The 21,351-nt window shown below is 37.0% G+C and overlaps 2 protein-coding genes across 2 annotated transcripts in view; one reads left to right on the forward strand and one right to left on the reverse strand.

The window, feature by feature from the left end:
• The window catches only part of LOC140157346 (uncharacterized), a 29,796-nt gene extending 22,585 nt beyond the window's left edge, over window positions 1-7,211 (forward strand). Inside the window, exons 5-7 of the mRNA XM_072180510.1 lie at window positions 2,465-2,595; window positions 3,960-4,026; window positions 4,749-7,211. Of these exons, the coding sequence (XP_072036611.1) occupies window positions 2,465-2,595; window positions 3,960-4,026; window positions 4,749-4,879 (329 nt within the window). The 3' untranslated portion in view covers window positions 4,880-7,211. The remainder of the gene's footprint in view (window positions 1-2,464; window positions 2,596-3,959; window positions 4,027-4,748) is intronic.
• An 11,639-nt stretch (window positions 7,212-18,850) lies between these two features.
• On the reverse strand, window positions 18,851-19,645 carry LOC140157954 (uncharacterized). Its single transcript, XM_072181202.1, has one exon. The coding sequence runs from the start codon at window positions 19,643-19,645 to the stop codon at window positions 18,851-18,853; it is 795 nt and encodes a 264-aa protein (XP_072037303.1).
• Window positions 19,646-21,351: the final 1,706 nt, after the last annotated feature.

Consider the following 21,351-nt stretch of genomic DNA (forward strand, 5'->3'; position numbering starts at 1 on the left):
TTTTCATGAAAAGGGGTAGTTTTAAAATCGTTAGTAACGCATTTAGGGTACCATTTTAATCCGCTTTTCAAATCTGCTGAAACTCCGATTCCGAAAAAAAGTTCATTCCAGTGCCGGAATTCTCCGTTCGTATCCAAACCTAAAGTGTCACTATGTTATGCAAATATATTTCATGACGTAATACATGTGATTTAACCATGGCCTCGTACTTCTATGTAAAATACCATTTAGATTTAAAAAACGTGCATATTAATTATAATTAATGACGTCATATAAAATTGTGATGGGTATATAGTTCAGTGGACAAACGGGGAGACAAACGAAAATATCATGTATTTCAAAAAGATTTTCAGGACCTTTATTATAGATTCCTCACAGGCTCCTGCTGGTAGATTTGTGAGTTCCCCTTCTCTGGATTACATTAGGAAATTATATTTGCAGTAGAAAGCATGAAAAGGGCACACAATACCGGGACACAATAATCAACTTTAGGTGCCGAATTCGGAACCAACTACGATGTGATAGTGTTAATAATGTTGCCTCTGGATAACTTACGCTGTGTATAGGTATTTTATATTCTCACAAAACTTTACGAGAATCAATCAGATTCAATTAACAAGCTACGAATCTGAAAGACCTCATGGTACACTCTGAATTCATTGTGTCATTATTTATATTTTAAAGTGGTATGGTATACCGGAGGGGGGGGGGGGGGAAAAGCAGGGAGACTTTTTGTGTCCAATGGCAAGTTAGTAGGCCTACAAAAATTTGTTTAGGGGGTCAATATTAGACAAAAACTTGTTTAGGGGGTCAAAATTAGACAAAAACTTGTTTAGGGGGTCAAATTTTTTGGGAAAGCGCGCTAAAAACTTGCTTAGGGGGTCATTTTGCTCACAGAGGAAAACTTGTTTAGGGGGTGTTCGAAAAAAATTTGGTCACGCATGCGTACACTCTCATATTTGAGTGGCCCCCCCGGTGGAATTTCAGTGACTCAAGACAAGTAGTTATTGATTTATTGATCAAATATTGGTTTTCCCTCATTTTTTGACTGTATAGCTCCACATTGTTGTCTGTGCAGAAATAAAATTTTCAGTGCAGTAGTTGTAGTCCTTGCCCCCATAATATACATATCTTACTTGTCACCAATGCGCTATCATTTTTGAGAAAAATGCATAAATAGGCACAAAATTGACCAGGGGTGTAGTACCATGCACCTTTAGTTTCCTTCATACATGTAATGGTTTTATGTTCAGAAATGACATTTCAATCTCACCCCTCCAATGTTACTGGTACTGCCAATAGCACCATGCCTCATCTTCCGTAAACAGATGCATCAGTACTCCAGTAAGGTTGTAGATCAAACTATTTCTTATTTTGTGTGACAAACCCAGAAATATTACTTAGAATTAGAATTAGAGAAACGTAGAATTAGAGAAGCAATACAAATACGCAGAAAGGGGGCCAAAACGATCAACCGCGATGACGGCTAAAACCAACCTTCAACCCTGGGAGTGAGAGTGCATCCAACCTCCGCGGGAAATGCAGTGGACCAGATCACAACAAACTCTTGTGATCAAGCCATCAGCCAAGATGGCGAAAGCTCAAGCCGTGAGTAATATTTCTGGGTTTGTCACACAAAATAAGAAATGGCATGCCTCATTCTAACTTTTTACACCTGCTCATATATTATTACTGTATTTCTGGCTTATAATTGACGGAAAAAAATTGTATTGATATAGAATGGTGTGCACACAGGTGGGTTCAGCACTTACGCTAGTTGCACATTGCATATGTTGGCGCATGCTTATGTGAAGTAATGTGAGCGTGAGTTGGGACTTTATTGACGCGTGCAGTAACAAAAACCAAATGATTTTCGCCAATTATAAGTCAAACAAACTTCGTCTATAAACAGTATCAAGGTACTGACTGTAGCTAATGAATATTCATATAAAGTCAAAAACATAAAATTTGGACTTGTACTACTACATGTCTTGACAGATCTGTTTCGTAAAGGCTGTTAGGCCCTCACTTTTCATAAAGTCATAAATATTCAACAGCTATAATTAAAGACAGAGATAAAAAGAATTTATCGCGTCTGATGTCACTGTCAATTACGATCCTTGATTGGTTTACACAGGTTAATAGCGCGTAAAAGGAAGACCGATCTATCTGGTGCTGATCGGAGAAAAGGAATAGCAGCAAATGGCGAAAAATTACGTACTCTTCTAGGCATTATTGACATGGTGCATTCGCAAAAGAAAGTTTCCTACTATAAAGACCTAACGTTTGCATGTTTGAAGGTGCTAAATTAACAAGAAGGCACCCGGTTATACCGCCGCGTTCAGCAAGTCATCATCACGACACTTGTAAACAAACCGTGCACGAATTTGATTGACAGATGACGTCAGACGCGATAAATTCTTTTTATCTGTCTTTAATTATATGTTTACATCATTTCTTACAGGTTTCACCATCTTGTTTACCGTCATGGATCCTGTACCATTTGAAGTCAAGGTGATATTCCATGTGTTTGGTGGATTTTGTTTTCTCATTGGATTACTCTTGGCTATTTTCACTTCTATGGCAGTGGAATGTGTAAGTATTTAAAATTAACCCTATATAACTTATTAAAGGAGGGTATTCTGATTTCATCACATACTACATGTGTTATGATCTTGGTTGAAAGGTGACCTTAGCCATCACTCAGACAAAAATCCTGTTTCAGGCCCAGGGGTAGTGCTAGAACTAAACACTCCAGTGTCCGCAGGGACCCCCGAACTTGCAGAAAATAAATAGGTAGGGGGTCCGAAGTAAAGTTTGGTGAGTCCGATTTGCACAAATGCAGCATAAATAGTATGTCTGCAATAGCGCTAGATTGAAAAACTGGAGGTCTGCAGGGACCCCTGAACTTGCAAAAAATTTAAAAACAGGGGTCCAAACTCTATTTTGGTGGGTCCGGGACCCCAAAAAGCAACTTAGCGCTACCCTTCTTCAGGCCACTATTTCAATCCTATTTCACAGTGTCAATTAGAAAAATATGGGCTTTCCATTAGCCTTTTTGAAGTATGGCGCACACAATAGGAGGGTAGTATTCAATTTGGGTAAAACCGGGCAAATTCAAAAGCCTTAATACCCACTTCGTGCAGTGCCATCCTATTGTGTCCACCATATCTCGAAAAGGCTAATTGATACTAAGATCTCAATTTTAATGTTAAAAAAGTAGGGATTAGGTTATTTCTTCATTTAACAACATCCTACAAGTTTTATGGAAGAGTAAGGTCTAACGCATATTTAAGTGGCATACTAACTGTGGGAGGGAAGAAACGGGGCAAGTTACCTGTTGGCTCGAAATACTGGGACAAAATAGACTAAAAGTTGTAATGTGCATCATCCTTTGGCACAGTCGTAGGCCTCAACTGTCCTCATTTTGGCCCATTGCAACACTAAAAGTGCATTTTTGTTGATGTTTTTTTGTGCGCATCGTGTGCATTTGTTTCAGCAAAGCCATCATCTAATTAGCAGGTCAACGGACAATTTACAAAATTTTCCCCATGGCTTGGTGGCCCTGCATGTTATGTCCCTGACATATTTTAGAGGAAAATTTTGCATAGTATTTTCACAGGGAGCATGTAAGAAGCTATAATAAACACGAGATCTTTTAAATTACAGAAACTGCTATTTGCTGTACCCTCTTTATTCACCTTCATTTTCATAGGAATGATTAAACAAAGCAATATGGAGGGAATGGTTGAAAAGACTTATTGGGCAGTATTGATGAGTATCCTCTTTTATTAGACAGAAAATGAAAACCAAATACAAAGACTATCAGGCAAGATCAGGCTCCAAAGACTCCAGGCTCCAGGCTGGCTCCAAAGACTTATCCTTTACCACTAGTTGTTAAACGTTTATTCTGTAGTGTAAAATTTGCTGAGAAACATTTTTGAATATTTTTTTTGCAGAGGACCAACACAGTTGAGCTGTACTATTACTCAGTGGCAGCATCCATCTTGTGTATGATATCAGCAGGTAGGTAGGGCTGGCATACATGTATAAAGTAATAACTGCAAGACTTATTGAAGTGAGCACTGTGCATTATTTGAATTTCTTAAGGGGGTACTACGCCCCTGGCAAATTTTGTGCATATTTTTGCATTTTTCTCAAAAATTATAGCGCATTGGTAAGATATGTATATTATAGGGGCAAGGACTACAACTACTGCACTGAAAATTCAGCAACTCAAGGCAAGTAGTTATTGATTTATTGATCAAATATTGGGTTTCCCTCATTTTTGACTGTAACTCCACAACTGTTGTCTGTGCTGAAATAAAATTTCCAGTACAGTAGTTGTAGTCCTTGCCCCTATAATATACATATCTTGTCACCAATGCGCTATAATTTTTGAGAAAAATGCAAAAATAGGCACAAAATTGGGCAGGGGTATTATAGTACCCCCTTAAGAGCCTGTGTCTAACTTTCAAGACCTTCTCAATATCACCTCAGCTAGATGTGTAGATGAAATTTATCAGAGGTTGGAAACGGGTGGGGCATGGGGAGGGGAAATCCGGACTCCAGACAGAAAGGTCATAATCGTTTACTTGTCCTCTCTGGTTATTACCTACCACAAGTCTCAAGTGCACCTTCTTTTGTCTCAATTGGAAGAGAAAACTTGCTAATTTAATTCAAAAATAAAGGATATATTGAGCATGTATTATACAAACAATATCAAATTTTATTTTTACTTTTTGCAGTGTTTGTGGCTGTGATGCTGCCGTTTTGGACCATCAACCACTTTTGGTTTCGATCAGTGCTGAGTCGTAAGAACAGAACAGGAGTATGTTATGAGCCAGTCAAGTGCTGCTCATGTCTGTGGCATATATAAACACATTCCATGCAAGTTGAACAAAACTATCTTTGAACAATATTAGCTGCCAGTAGGTGCTACCGTGCTAGTAAATGGTAATATATAGGATCCACCAGTGCATTGATAGCCATTGGGGCCTGAGGTAAAATGAATGCATGGGCCCCTTTGATCATCGATGACTTGCAGGACTACATAAGTGTGTGTGTATTTCAATGGACTTTTTTGGTGAACTTATCAGACTATAGGCTACCATAACAAGAGAGGCAACTTAGGCGAAAAAAAACCCAGATTGTTTGCTTGTGCTCCACTGACCGACCCTAATCTGGAAAATCTGGAAAAAAGTTCTTTTTGTTTTGTTTTACTGTAGATGAATACCTTAATTTTGGAAAAAAAAATTTCATTTACACACTTCTAAACTGTTTTAAAAACATAAATGAAGTGGTATACAGTAGAGAAATATCCCAATTCATAACTATTTGGGCTATTTATTAAGCTAATTAAAGGTATACAGTCATGTTTTGGCTATGACCTTTAAAAAAATATTAAAACAAAATAATCCTGACCAACCGACCCATTTCTGAGAAAGTTATGGAGGAGAAGCAAACTTCTTTTTTTTCTGGCCTTAGATTTAGGTTCCCTGACTAAATGCCATAGTGCACTGCAAAAGTCTAGAGTTTGTTCGGCTTATAATTGGCGAGAAAAATGAGACATGAACATCGTATATTGATATACAATGGTATGCATGCTGTTGGGCGCAGCACTGACGCTATTTGCGTAATGCATGACTTGCATGTTCTTTTATGAATTTACGCAAGCAGTAACAAAAACCGAATAATTTTCATCAATTATAAGCCGAACCAATTTCATGGTCAATAGCCGCCAAGGATGTTATCTTAAAAAAAAAAAAAAAACTAATCTTGGTGGGCTTTTTAAGTTGTGCACCATTTTTAAATATTTGAAAAAGAAAGGGTGGGCTTATACCTACAGTTTAGCTTACAACTGCATGGTTATGGTAGTGCGTAAAGATAAAGATAAAATGAACTAGATGATCCCCAGTCAACAATGCCTTGAAGTTACTATTTGTAGTATTTTGCAGTTCTTCTAAGCTGAAACAGTTGTGAACAAAAGATAGGACAGAATAGACCTTGATCAGGGGCATATAGCCAGCCTTAGTTTTAGTGTGTGTGTGTGGAGATGAGGAAGCCAAATTTTTGTCCCGTTTGTGAATTTTATGTCCCATTGTGGGATGGGGGGGGGGGGGGCAAAGCCAAATTTTCATCCCCATTTTTTTTGTAAATTTTGTCACATTTCAGTCATTTTAATGACACTTTACGCTTTGCCGTCCTCCAATTTATCCCTGAAAAATCCCTGTTTGTGATTCAAGGTAATGTTTAAATATCTAACTGAGTTGGGAATGCATCCAGCTGTTTTTAATATAACTATTGTACATCAGTATAGTGTTAGCATAATATCACAAATGGAACTTTTGGCAAGAGGCAACAGAGCATGAATTAGGAAAAAATAGTGAATATATATGCTCAGTCATCCAGTTGTTAAAATCATCAGACTTCACATCAGGCAACTGACCTACTGGGCTGGTCATTTGACACTTTGTCGTGGGTCATCAAGTTGTAATTTAAGTTTAAGATTTAATTCAAAACGTTTAGAGCATATTGGGGTTATATTTAGATTAAGATTAGAGTCTAGTTACATTTTAAAGTCCAGATACAGGTTAGGATTATGGACATTTTGATGATCAGATTAACTTTAGGGATAGGATTAGTGGTGGCTAATTATTGTCAAGTTGGTCTGAGCAGGTGACACAGGTCATTCCAGCACCATTTAGTTCTTAAAGCTGTAATGCAGAGGAGCAGCTTTACAGTAAGTGGCTTGCCACCCAACCCTAATCCTAGCACCAATCCCAAATGCAAAGCTCAACGTCAGTGCTAAAAAAAAATAGGCCAAAATTTCAAGGGTATGCCTGAAAATCACTGGCCCAAATTTGTACAAATACTTTATTGAGGCAACATTTCAGATTCTGTATTTTATTACTTTGGAATCTCAGGTGGAATTAACTGAATTTCTTATTTTGATATTTTACATCTCCTTGTCGAGTATATTTATCATGTTTATCTACCTTGTATATTATTTTATGCTGTGCAGTAGTGTAGCTATAAAAGTAAAAAATATTATGAAGAGTGTGTGTGATCTTACTGATCTATGAAAACCTTGATTTTATTCCGTCCAAGAAATAATGTTATTTTTGTAATAATTTTTTTATCTACATTGTACTATGAAAATCACTATAGCTATGTGATGTAATAAAGAATCATGACTTAGTTAAGTTCAATACTGTTGTGTCAGTGTCAAATTTGATGAATGTTAAACAGTTGTACAGTGTGTGATTTGATGAAACTTGAAATTCAGTTCCATTTCTCCCTGCACCATTTATTTTAACACAAATATAGTCACTACTCCCTATTCCAGAAAAATACAGCACTTATTTTTTTGGGATTAAAAAAATATCAAGTTCTGCAAAATGAAACATAGCTCAATCCTAATCCTTTAGTTAGTCCTAACTTGCAATAAAAGAAAAAAATCACTATTTTACCAATTTCTAGAAAAAAGAGCCAAAAATATGCATTTTCAGCTTATTTTCTGACAATCGAATCACAAAAATCAAAGACTTGGAACAAGTCTAAGCATTCAAAATCTGGAGTATATGCCGAAATTTTGCTATAATTTTCACTTTTTGCGTACGTTTCTTTAATTAAATTATCGGTTATCAGAATGAAGCATGTCTGTTCCAAAAAGTAGACTGCATAAACTGAAATTAGTCTTGATGCAAGTCTTTGGGCTTGATTGTCACAGCATACGATAAACGCATGTTTTTGGCCCATTCCAAAAATTGACCAAGTATTAAAATTTGACTTTTATTGCCAGTTAGGACTAACTAAAGGATTAGGATTTAGCTATGTTTCATTTGGCAAAACAGGATAATATTTTTTAATCCCAAAAATTAGTTCTGTATTTTTCTGGAATAGGGAGTAGCCCATACAATAATTAAACTTTCATTGCAAACCAAACAAACTGGGCCCAGGGACTCATGTGCACTTGGTTTATGCCGATTCCATGCTTGCTCTCGCAGGTTTTCTCCGGGATCTCCGGTTTCCTCCTGTATCGCAAAAATCGGTGATTAGTTGTTTGGTTATCAAAACTTCCTTCACCCAATGGAATTTGGGGAGCTGCACAGATAATTGGTGGATGTTACAATCTAAATGCGGATAGGTGTGCGCCTTTCGGCAGCAACTGGCCTAGTTGATACGACCGATTGTGATGATTCACCATTGCAGCAAAATTACAGCGCTTTGAGTCCTCTAAGATCTGGAGAAAGGCGCTTTATAAATCCAAAATTTATTATAACTGATATTCCCAGTGTGGGCACTTCCATATAGCCCTGGTTCCATATCATTTTTGGTATAGCCAGGCCCGTACGCAGGATTTTTTTGGGGGGGGTGCTGATTTTGAAAAAGTGGACTTTTTTTCCAAGGGGGGAGGGGCAATTTTGTGAAAAGTGGACTTTTCCCCCAAAAACCTGATTTTTTGCTTGCTTGCTACGCTCACAAATTCATAAATTTTGGGACTTTTTGTATACTTTTGCAAATTTGGGGCACCCCCCCCCCTGCGTACGGGCCTTGGTATAGCTTTAATATTTTGGGATTAAAAAATATTATTCTGTTTTGACAAATGAAATGCCTCAATCATAATCCTTGAGTTGGACGTCGGACCGGACTGGAAATAAAAGTCAAATTTTGATATCTGGCCAAAAAAGCATGTGTTTTTAGGGTATTGTTATTGTCAGAAAACCGTGCAAAAGAAGGGATTTTGGCTTTTTTTTTTTTTTCAAATATTGATACCCTAATTGATAGGCCCCTATTACCAGTTAGGTTTCGTCTGGCATGAACAACTTGAGATAATACTTTTTAATTCCAAAAAAGTGCTGTTTTATTCTGGAACAATGATGAGTAATGTGGTGCACTGTCCACGAAAATTTTATTTGCCCTTGTCACAACTAGTGTGGCGGTACCAGATTTTTTTCCCGGGACATTTGGGGGAGGGTGGTGAAGTACATAGGGCCGCCCGGCTAAAAAAATCATGAAATTTCCGCAACGCCGCGGTGATACACTGGTACCATACCCATGATACTACCTCATACAGCAAAAAACCTTTACGAATACGCTGCCAATTGCATGCCCACTTAGTATGCTTAGGGGCTGTGTAATAAATTACGTGTAGTGAATTCTCAATGGTCTGCCAAAATCCCTTGCCCCCCCTTTAGACATGCCAAAAATCTTTGCCCTGCCCCTTTCAACATGCCAAAAACCTTTGCCCTGCCCTTCGACATGCCAAAAATCTTTGCCACCCCCACTTTACACGCATGCTTGATGGAACTCCAATTCAAAACCTAAAATTGTCTAATCATGTGATGCGTTACCATACTGTTTTCTTAAAGCCTTTTCGAGCGTTTTATTTAAAAGGCGCCCCATGAATATATCTGTGCCAAAGATCGCTTGCCCTCCCACTTTCGACTTGCCAAAAATTGCTTGCCCCCCTTTCGGTTTGCCAAAAAGGTCTCCCCCATGGCCCTCCCGAGGGCTCATAATTATTGCAAAGCCCCTAACAAGAAAGTATTCGGAAAGCCTGATAGCCGAAAATAATGATGAAATTATGAAAATTAATCTCAGAATGATGAGCCACCGTAGTCCGGTGTCCAACTTACCCCAAGAGGATGATGTTCTGGGGTAAAGAGGGATTGAAATCTTCTTTTCCCAAACTACTTTTAGTATTCATAAAAAGGCAGGCCTTCTAAGTTTCAATCTGGAAAATATGAAGATCAAATCTTGACTATCTTGTGAACTTTTATTGATCTTAGAACATTTTTTTATTTATTTATTTTTTTATTCATTTTGCTTTTATATTAAACAGGACAAAAGACAAATAACTTGAGAAAAAAATAAATAAAAGATAGAAAGAATAAAAACAACACACACAACACAAATACAAAAGCATCTCTTACAATATAATATATGACTAGTACAATTCAATATTATGCATATTTTTAAATTCGTTTAAATACTTTGTTTGTCCGTGGGCACATGAGAAAGACAATATGTTATATATAATTACTTTGTTTTTACATTTTTTTAACATTTTTTTTACATTATTTTCTTACACAAAACCTTCCCATTTCATACGAAAGATATTCAATTTATTTATTCTCTGAAAACAAGCTTTTTCTTCTTCAATTTTTTACTTAAAAATGTGAAAACGTGTCGATGTATGGTTTCTCATTTGAAAACCTGTTCCTAAATAAGTAATACTTAGCACTCAGAATAATATAGTTTAGCACTTTGAACCTTGAATGTCCTTCCAGTCCCAAAATTATATTTTTGTAACATAGATGTATTCGAGTCTGTATCTTTCCATTTAACCATGTCTCTATCTCCTTCCAAAAAGAGTTTATTTGATGGCATTCCCAGAATATGTGATCATTATTGTTTCTTTATTTTGACATAAATGACACTTTTCGTTCTCTTTCAGATTAATAAGCTTTAAATAACTATTGCTTGGAATAATTCGATGAAGGATTTTATATTGAAAAAATCTCATTCTTTCTTCAGTGGTAATTTGAAAAGGTAATGTCCAAATGTATTCCCAATTTAGATTACCCAGATGATCAAACAAACGATCATAATAATTCTGATTTACTGGTTTTGTTGATTGTGACATGTTAAATTGTTTAGATACATCACGAGTTGTTAACTTCATTACTTTTAACGAAATGGTTTTTTTTCAATACTTTTAAGTTTTCTAATATCTGTTTCAGAAAGTTTCTTTATTTCTAATTTCCATTCCCTTGGTAAACTATTTATAACACCGTAATATGTTACAAAATCAATACAACGTCCATATTTTTCACAAAGCTTTTCGTATGAATAAAATGAACCTTTATCATCTAATATATCTTTAATCTTTGTCGTCCTTTGTCTTGTTCGAGCTTTATTAAGAGACTTGTTTACATCTTTTGAAAACAACTTATTATAACTTAGTGGCATATGCAATACATCTTCCAAATTGATTGTTTCTTTATTATTACATTGTTTAAAACTTTGCCAGCTTAAAATGACTTCTTTGTAAAACTGGGGGAAATTGGCAGGGAAAACAGAAGCATCAACATTACATTGAAACAGGAACTCCAGACCTCCCATTTTATTAAAGAAATAATTTGGGACATCTTTCCACGGTGCATAACCTTCACTCAAAAATCTTTTTAGCCACATTATCTTTAATGCTTTGTCTGTATTGAATACATTTACCATCTCTATTCCTCCGCTTTCTTTTGGTGCAATTAAAACAGAACGTTAGATTTTTTCTGGTTTTCCACTCCATAAGAAGTTATACAGTATCTTTTGAACATCAGATAACACATTTCCATTCACACAATATGCGGACATTAAATAAGTTATTTGTGAAATACCAATACTTTTTACTAATAAGACTTTTCCTCTAAGTGTTAGATCTCTTTGTCTCCAAATATCTAATTTGTCCTTTAATTTCGTGAGTCTTGGTTGAATATTACACTCATTACATTTATTACTATCATAACCAACAAATAAGCCCAATATTTTAACAGGTTCCTTAGTTGGTTTAATACCATAAACATAATCATTACAGTTTTTAAGACTTCCTATTTTCATCAATTCTGTTTTCTCCAAATTTATCTTTAAACCAGACACCTTTCCAAACTTATCTATTTCTCTTACAAGATTCTCCACAGATTTTGAATCGGATAGAAAAAAAGTTGCATCATCTGCAAAAAAGGAGCACTTAAGCTCCACCCCACTTGGGAGTTCTATGCCATTAATATCCTTACATTTCACAGTTATTAAAGCCAACATTTCTATCACACACACGAATAATGCTGTTGATAACGGGCATCCTTGACGAACACCTCGTGTCAGATCAAACCAACCAGTAGAAAACCCCTTATTTATTACACAACTTTTAATATTTGTATAAAAACATTTTACCCATGAAAGCAGGTTTGGACCAAAATTAAATTTTTTCAAGGTTGCCATAAGAAAACTCCATTCAACAGAATCAAAAGCTTTCTCCAAATCGGCAAAAAGTAACATACCAGGAATATGGTTATCATTTGTGTACTGCAGAATATCTTCAACTAAACGAATGTTTTCTCCAATATATCTACCTTTGACAAAGGCTGTTTGATGATTACCTATAATACTTGGTAGTACACCTTCCATTCGTTTAGCAATTGCCTTTGTACCTATTTTATAATCGATATTTAATAATGATATTGGACGCCAATTTTTGATAAGCTTTGGATCTTTTCCAGGCTTAGGTAGAAGAGAAATTATTGCTTGTGATTGCGTTGTTGAAAGTTGACCATTTAAGTAACCAAAATTTAAAGAGTCAACTAAAATATTTCCAAGCAAATCCCAGAAACATAGGTAAAACTCACTAGAGAAACCATCACTCCCAGGAGATTTATTTTTAGACATATCTTTTAAGGTTTTGTAACATTCGTCCAAAGTCAAACGCTTTTCACAGAGCTCTTGCTGTTGTGGAGAAAGCTTTGGAATCTCAATTTGATTTAAATATTCCTCAATATCTTCATCATAACCTTCACCATCTTGTTTACTTGAGAAAAGATCTTCATAAAAGACTTTGATTTCACCAAGAATATCTTTTGATGTTGTTTTAAGGACATTATTTACAAGTATTTCATCAATTCCCTTTTTTGAAACATTTCTTTTTTCGAAGTTAAAAAAATATTTAGAGCTTTTTTTTTCCTTCAACATAATACCTGTCTCTTGATCTCACAATACTACCATTAACTTTGTATTTATATATTTCCTCTAAGTTTTTCTTCACTTCGGCATACTCGTGTACAATTTCTTCTTGAAGTTCATTATTTATCTTTTCTTCAAGATCAATAAAATCTTTTATTCAAAGATCTTTCACGTGCATTTCTTTCTCGATTTTTTGTGGTTGAATATGATATGGTTTCCATACGTAATTTGAACTTCATAAATTCCCAAAATTGTTGATCATTTAAGTTAGCATATTCACGTTTAACATCTAAAATGACACTTTAAATTAAATTATGATAATTAACATCTTCTAGAAGACTATTATTGAACTTCCAAAAACCCGGCCCACGAGGCTCGGTATCACTCAAAGAAATCTTCATAATAATTGTTTGGTGATCGGACATAATACTTGGCCCCTTTCAACATGCCAAAAAAAACCTTTGCCCCGCCCCTTCGACATGCAAAAAAATCTTTGCCACCCCCACTTTACACGCATGCTTGATGGAACTCCAATTCAAAACCTAAAATTGTCTAATCATGTGATGCGTTACCATACTGTTTTCTTAAAGCCTTTTAGAGCGTTTTATTTAAAAGGCGCCCCATGAATATATCTGTGCCAAAGATCGCTTGCCCTCCCACTTTCGACTTGCCAAAAATTGCTTGCCCCCCTTTCGGTTTGCCAAAAAGGTCTCCCCATGGCCCTCCCGAGGGCTCATAATTATTGCAAAGCCCCTAACAAGAAAGTATTCGGAAAGCCTGATAGCCGAAAATAATGATGAAATTATGAAAATTAATCTGTGAATGATGAGCCACCGTAGTCCGGTGTCCAACTTACCCCAAGAGGATGATGTTCAGGGGTAAAGAGGGATTGAAATCTTCTTTTCCCAAACTACTTTTAGTATTCATAAAAAGGCAGGCCTTCTAAGTTTCAATCTGGAAAATATGAAGATCAAATCTTGACTATCTTGTGAACTTTTATTGATCTTAGAACATGATCGGCGTCATTCATACCGAGGCATTTCAAAAGCTACACCAGCTCGACTGAATTGCTTGATGTGACAAACAAGTGTGCTTGAATATCTGGCACCAACTGAGTTTCGGGACTTAATCATCTTCATTCGATTCGTACACTCAATTTGAATGATCTTCAATTTATATCAGGTGGAGCATTCAACCATCTATAGTCTATTGGAGGAACTGCATTTGGGATTCAATAAACTGCTCGGTGTCCCATCTCAAGCACGCCAGGTGTTTACCAACTCTAATCTACGTACTTTAATTCTATCTTTAAACGAAATTCAGTCAATTCCGAACGAATTCGCCAATCCCTTTGGATCATTTAATATATCGGTTCTTGGATTAGCCAACAATCCCTTCTTATTATTTTATCCAAGAGCAACAGAGGCTTCTTCAATGTCAAAGCCAAAGTTGTCAACATTGGACCTGTCATCGGCGACTATTGGCGATTTTGACCTCTACATTAATAGATTTATTGACCGCTTTGATACTTCGCATAGCCTATTAGCACATTAGATATAAGTGGAAAAGAATGTCAATTTATTCCACCGAACGACATCTGCATGCACGAATTTATTAGAACTCGATCTATCATCAGAAATGTTAGACAGTTATGATACAATAATGCTAATGAATTTTACTAGACTATTATCCATATGACCATATCGTCACCCTCATAACCAAACTGCCTAAGTCATTATTACATGTTTCTCATTTGCAATTGTGATGTTCTGAGTAATAAACCCATAATTAATCAAATTTCCAGCCGCATTCTTCATTAACTTGTGGAATACGTCAAAAGAGATGTATTCCACAAGTTAATGAAGAATGCGGCTGGAACTTTGATTAATTATGGGTTTATTACTCAGAAAATCACAATTGCAAATGAGAAACATGTAATAATGACTTAGGTAGTTTGGTTATGAGGGTGACGATATGCAGTCTTGGAAGATATTAGACATGTCAACTAACAAAGGTGAAATCTAACAATGTAGAACATTTATATTTACAAAGATACCAGACCTGCCTTGATTTGTCCTATCAAACAACTGCCTTGAAGCATGGACTGTAGTTCTACAGTCCATGCTTGAACATGTTGAAGGCCATGACTTTCACAGGTTTTACAAAGGGAAACTGCATTCCTTGATCACGTTGAAAATGTCTTCCAATAAACTTTCGCGCCTTGAAAATGACATTTTCTATCAGTCCCGTAACATTGAAATGTTGTTTTTGGATAACAATCTTCTTGAGACAATAGATTCAGTTGGTATTTTATCCAATCTAAAAGTGTAAGATCTCTCAAACAATAATAGTTAAAGATTCCACTTAAATAAATCTGCTAAGTATATGCTTTAATTTAAAACCACTTTCATGAAAATCCGTAGTCTAATTAAATTATAGAAAGGTAAACTTAATACGAAGATTTTCAATTGCGATTTTCTAGAAATGCGTGTTTTTTTCGAGATAGATCAGTATGTGAAAATACGTATTTTGAAAAATTCATAGATAGTTTAAGGGATCCAAAATGAGCGTTTATTGCGTTTCGACAGTATTTTTTGTGGGACATGAGAGCACCTCAGACCTATCGAATTGCATTCTGAATACGAAGCATGTCTTTCTGATATCAAATAATTTTCATTTTTGAAAATTACAATATAATACAAATTTTATGACAAATTATAAAAATTGATATTTTTCACATTTTTGATATATAACAGTCCTCGAAGTAAATTATATAAATCTAATGATATATTCTTAAAGTGTATGTAGCACGGAGGAAAAGCCGACGGTCAATTGAAAATTTTGACCTTTCATATTGAAGATATGTATTTTTTTTCCAAAAGACCTAATTTTTTTAGGTGTTTTGGGAAAAAAAATCCATATCTTCAATACGAAAGGTCAAAATTTTCAATTGATCGTCGGCTTTTCATCCCACCTACATACACTTTAAGTATAAATCATCAGATTTATAAAGTTTACTTCAAGTACTGTTAAATATCAAAAATATCAATTTTAATGATTTGCCATAAAATGTGTATTAAATTGCAAATTTCAAAAATCAAAATTATTTGATATCAGAATGACATTCTTCGTATTCAGAATGCAATTCATATGTCTGATGTGCTCTAATGTCCCAAAATAAATACTGTCCAAACGTTCATACCCCAGCCCTTAAATTAAACATTTTATAACTAATTATCTAGGAAAAATTGAGGTCTGTAATTTGTTGTATTTGAAGAGCTCCGTAAAAAAGAACTATATACCAATTTTCTCAAAAAAGTCAAAAATTCAAGATAGACCAGTATGTGATTGCACCCTGAAAGAAGTCACCCGGCCCCTCGCGGCCTTGCCGATTTTCCATTTCTGGAGACGCTGAAGATCGCCGTTAAAATCACAGAAGTACCTAAATCTGTTCTGCGCAAAACATTGTCTTGCAGTATTTGACGCACGTGGCAACCCATTTTTTGGTGAATGCAACGTGACAATGGATATTATTATTAACAACACTGGCTGTTAACAAACGCGTCTTGACTTTTATGTACATAACTACTACTGAACATGAACAGTGAACATGTGAAATACTTGGACCATCACCCAAAATTTTGACAAAAACCGCACTGCATATCACGACATCACAGCCTCTTCAGAGAAAAGCTGCATAAATCATGAGAGGCCCATGTCACTGGATCGATATTAAACGCAAAATAACGAAACATCGTAAAGAACGTTAGAAAACACAACAATATTGTAAAATAACACAAAAATTCAGAACGTTTTTAAACATAACGCAACAGTTCAGGATATATTCTAAAATAACACAGAATTTCTGGAAATATTCTAACATGACCCTGAATCTAAGGAAATATTGATTCCCAGAGTGAAGCTGCAGGCAACCATTGGCAAAGAAAAAGCATCTTTTTTTTATAATGAAAGGCTACACAATTGTAACACTAAGGACATGTATAAGACTATAAATGCTCTTTTGAATAAGACCTCACGTGACCTTCCAGATAGTAGCTCTCCAGCTACATTAGCTAATGATTTCTGTAAATATTTCATTGGTAAAGTAGAGACAATTCGTGCTGATGTTGATGCTGTCCATGCTACCTCTTCAAACACCGCTTCTCAATGTTCTACATCTAGCACATTGCAATGCTTGCTTGACAAATTTGAAGCTGTGTCTGAAGAAGAGTTATCAAAATAATAACGCAATGGACCTCCAAGTCATGTGACCTAGACCCCCTCCCGACCTGGTTGTTAAAGAAACATCTCCATATCTTCCAAGATTGCCAATAACTCCCTCTTTTCTGGCTGCTTTCCTGCTGAGCTACGCAGGGCTACCATCACGCCTGTGCTGAAAAAAGGTGTCCCTTGACAAACAGCAGCTCTCTAACTACCAGCCTGTCTCCAATCTGGCCTTTGTAGGTAAACTGATTGAGAAGGTTGTCTCTGCTCAGGTCACCAAGTATGTCGAGTGCAATAAACTGGTTGAGCCTTTGCAGTCAGCGTATCTGGCTGCTCACAGCACCGAGACACCACTCCTGGCTGTTCATAATATCATTCTCAGAGCCATTGATGATAATAGGGCTGTCTTTGTGGTGTTACTTGACTTGACTGGCGCGTTTGATACGGCGGATCACCGTATTCTGTTGCAGCGGTTGAGCCAAGAAGTTGGCATCATTGGTGATGCCCATAGAGTGTTCCAGTCCTACCTTGAAAATCGCAGTATGCAGGTCTTTGTGAAGGGATGCTATTCTGATATTAAAGGTTCATCTGCCTTATGGTGTCCCCCAGGGATCGGTCATTGGTCCGATATTGTTCACCTGTTACACTCATGCCATTGGTAACATTATTCGTAATCACGGCCTCCAATATCACCTCTATGCTGATGATGTCCAGCTGACTATCACCTTTAATCCTGCCATCCCGGGTGATGCAGCTTGTGCCTTGTTCAAACTTTCCAACTGCATCTGTGAGCTACAAGTTTCGCTCACCAGTAACAAGCTTAAGCTCAATATGGCCAAGACTGAGTTTTTTGCTGCCTCTTCTGACTATCACTACATTAATCTCACCCTTTATTTGGATGGGTTGAAGATCTCTGTATCTTCATCCATAAAGAATTTAGGGGTCATTTTTGACCATGACATGCAGATGTCCAGTTATGTTGCGCATTTGTCCAAAACTTTGAACTGGCAGATTGGCAATATTTGGAGGATTAGGCGTTTCCCCGGGCGTTTCCTCAGTTTTGATGCGTGTACCAATGCGGTTAGGACTCTTGTCCTGTCCAAGATTGATTGCTGCTCCTCCTTGCTCAATGGCATCTCCCAGAAAAACCTCACCCGCCTGCAGCTTCTCCAGAACAAGTGCGCCAGACTCATTTCCAGAGAGCCAGAATATACTCATACTTCTCCTTTGCTTCATAGTCTGCACTGCCTTCCAGTTGCTAAACGTGTCTAGTTCCGCACTTCATGTTTATAAGGTTCTAGCTTCATCTATACCTGAATACCTGTCCTCCATATTTCACACTCGTCATTCTGGGTACTCATTGCGCTCTACTGCTGCCACTTGCCTTTCCATTCCGAGATCCCACAAGTTGGCTGGTGACAGAGCAGCTATTTAGAGTTAATTTGTCAAGACCAAGTGAAAAACTTACGTTTTTCTGCTGACAGTTTCGCCAGAAACCTTCTGGCTTTCTCAAAGCATTGATGATGTTATTGATCCATCTGCTTGGAGCGGGAAACTTGACCGGATATTTTGATTTTCCCGGAAGTAGTATTCCTGTCTCCGGCGGTGGTCTTGAGCAAAGGATCAAAGATATGACTCAGAAAGAACGTGCCCTCGTCTCTGTTCATGGTCTTATCTCCTCTCTTGCGAATCCAGATCGCTTCCTTTACCCATCTTGCTCTGCGATTTTCTTCTCTGTCGATGATTGATGAACTGTCCCAGGCTATGATATGGTTTTCTCTTGACACATGATCAGTAATTGCGGATTTATTTATTTCTGCAAGAGATTCCGTTCTTTTGGAGCGTGTGTATTTAAGCTGGCCCGCTTTCTCTGCTTCCCGTTTGTGCTCACTCATGCGGACGCCAAATTGTCTTTTGGTCTCACCGATGTATGTTGGGGGCAACTTTTGCACGGGATCTCAAAAACACAATTGGCAGTTCTTTCTTTTTCTTGTTTGTCCTTGGGGTGAACAAGCATCTTTTTGATGGTAGTATGGGGCTTCATGGCCGTCGAGATGTTGTGCTTTTTCACTATACGACTTATCTTTTCCGAGACGCCTGCTATGTATGGGATCACTACGCATTTGTTCTTTTCCGCGTTTGGATTGTCTTTTTTGTTTGGTTTATTTTTGACTTTGTTGGCTCTATCTGTTTTAACTTTTTCCATTGTCCACTTAGGATAACCGCATCTTTCTAACACGTTCTTGATGTGATTCTCTTCTGCGATTTTGTCCTCATCCTCGGTGATGATCTTTTCACCTCTGTCTAGCAATGTGCGTGTGACACCTAATTTGTGGTGTAGGGGGTGATGAGAAGAGAAAGACAGATATTGATCTGTGTGTGTTTGTTTCCTATAGACGAGCAATTTCACAGTATTGTCTGGTTTTCTGATGATTAAGGTGTCAAGGAATGGAATTTGTCCATCCTTCTCGGTTTCATAAGTAAACTTTATGCTCGCCGTGGGATCTACTTTGTTCAGATGCTCGGTAAGACTATCCGTCGTGCCCTCCTTCACTATTTCTAGAATGTCATCAACATATCTTTTCCACATGCGTTGTCTACAATCTAAGGGGGCGGTGTGAATGGCCTGATTTTCTAACCATTCCATGAACATATTTACCGCGATCGGGCTTACCGGTGATCCCATCGTTACACCGAACTTCTGCTTATAAATAGCGTCTCTGAACTGAAAGTAAGTTGTAGTGAGGACGAAGCTCATTAATTCCATGATGTCCTCGACTTCAAGCAATGTTCTGTTTTAAGATCTTGGTCGCGAGAAAGGCGATCTCTAATTATTTCAATCGTTTGGTTTACCGGGGTGTTGGTGAACAATGATAAAAATTCGTCCTCCTCCAAAATCACTTCGCCTAAATCTTGAGCCAAATGTTGGGAATTGTTGACATGGTGGATGGAAGTGCCAACACTTGGGGCCAGTATATCAGCCAATGCACGAGAGGTGTTGTATAAACCTATGCTACCAGTATAATCAACGATTGGCCTGAGGGGAGTGTCTGGTTTGTGAATCTTGGGGGTGGCATACAGACGGGGTCACTTCTCCCGATGGTCGTTCTTTCTGAGTCACATCTTTGATCCTCTGCTCAAGACCACCGCTGGAGACAGGAATACTACTTTTGGGAAAATCAAAACATCCGGTCAGGCTTCCCGCTCCAAGCAGATGGATCAATAACACCATCAATACTTTGAGAAAGCCAGAAGGTTTCTGGCGAAACTGTCAGCAGAAAAACGTTTTTCACTTCATGCACTTGGTCTTGACAAATTAACTCTAAATAGCTGATTAATTAACAGACCTGATGAACCTCGTCAGCCATGGTGACAGAGCATTTTCCATCATTGCCCCTGTTTTATGGAATGGCTTGCATTCCCACATTCGTGACTCTGGAAATGTCCAAATCTTCAAACAGAACCTGAAAACTCACCTATTCACCTAATGTTTCCTCCCTCTAACTTGCATTTTTCCGTTTCCATAGCGCTTTGTTTCTTCATTTAAAAAGCGCTCTCTAAGTCTGTGTATTATTATTGTTATTATTATATTCTAAAATAACGCAATATTTCTTTTAAAAAAAGATAGAAATAAAGTAACTTGGGTTATTTTGCGTTATCAATCCAGTGACACGGGGCCTCATGAGAATGAATGCGAAATCCCGAAGGGGTCAATTTTTACAATCTGATGATTTCGTCGTATTCATGTTCAACGATCCCAGAACTTGTATGTAAAAAAGTACAACAAAATAACATGAAAATAAGTCGCGTGAAATCGATATAGTCAACATGCATGTTGCCGCTGCTGCTTTGCATCATCCTGATCTCTTGAAAATCATGATGCAGTCATGTCTACAGTAGAATTCACCTCGACCTTTGCAGGACGTAACCCCATTAAAAGCTATTAAACCAAGATAACACTCATTGAAACAGCTCAACTGATTAAATCGGATCTTCTCTGGCTGTGCACATGTGACTGTTTTCATGTGCGATATCGCAATAAAGTTTGCGTATTATAGCTTCAGTTGGATAACCGATTATAAAGGAAACGAAAGGAAACAATGGTATGTGTACTTTTGTTCACGAAATGAGACAATGGCGTGCTTTTTGTAAACCAGCACTCTTGAAAATGAGCAACATAATGATTGTTGACTTAACACGGTTTGGAAATAATTTCTTCATATTTTTGGTGTTATCTGTCGTTTACATATCCTTCCTAAAACACAAAAGTACGACCCTCTCCAAACACCTAAATTAGCTAAAAATTTAGGACATGTTACAAAACTATATTGTCTAGAATTTTAGAAGAGTACTTTTAATATTGGCCGGTTATTTTTCACACAGCGACGTTAA

The sequence above is a fragment of the Amphiura filiformis genome, chromosome 7 (assembly GCF_039555335.1).
Source record: "Amphiura filiformis chromosome 7, Afil_fr2py, whole genome shotgun sequence".
NCBI lineage: Eukaryota > Metazoa > Echinodermata > Ophiuroidea > Amphilepidida > Amphiuridae > Amphiura > Amphiura filiformis.

Bases quoted from the DNA above. Each gene is read 5' to 3' on its own strand.
- LOC140157954 (XM_072181202.1), bottom strand. From the start codon at position 19,645: ATGGGATCACCGGTAAGCCCGATCGCGGTAAATATGTTCATGGAATGG.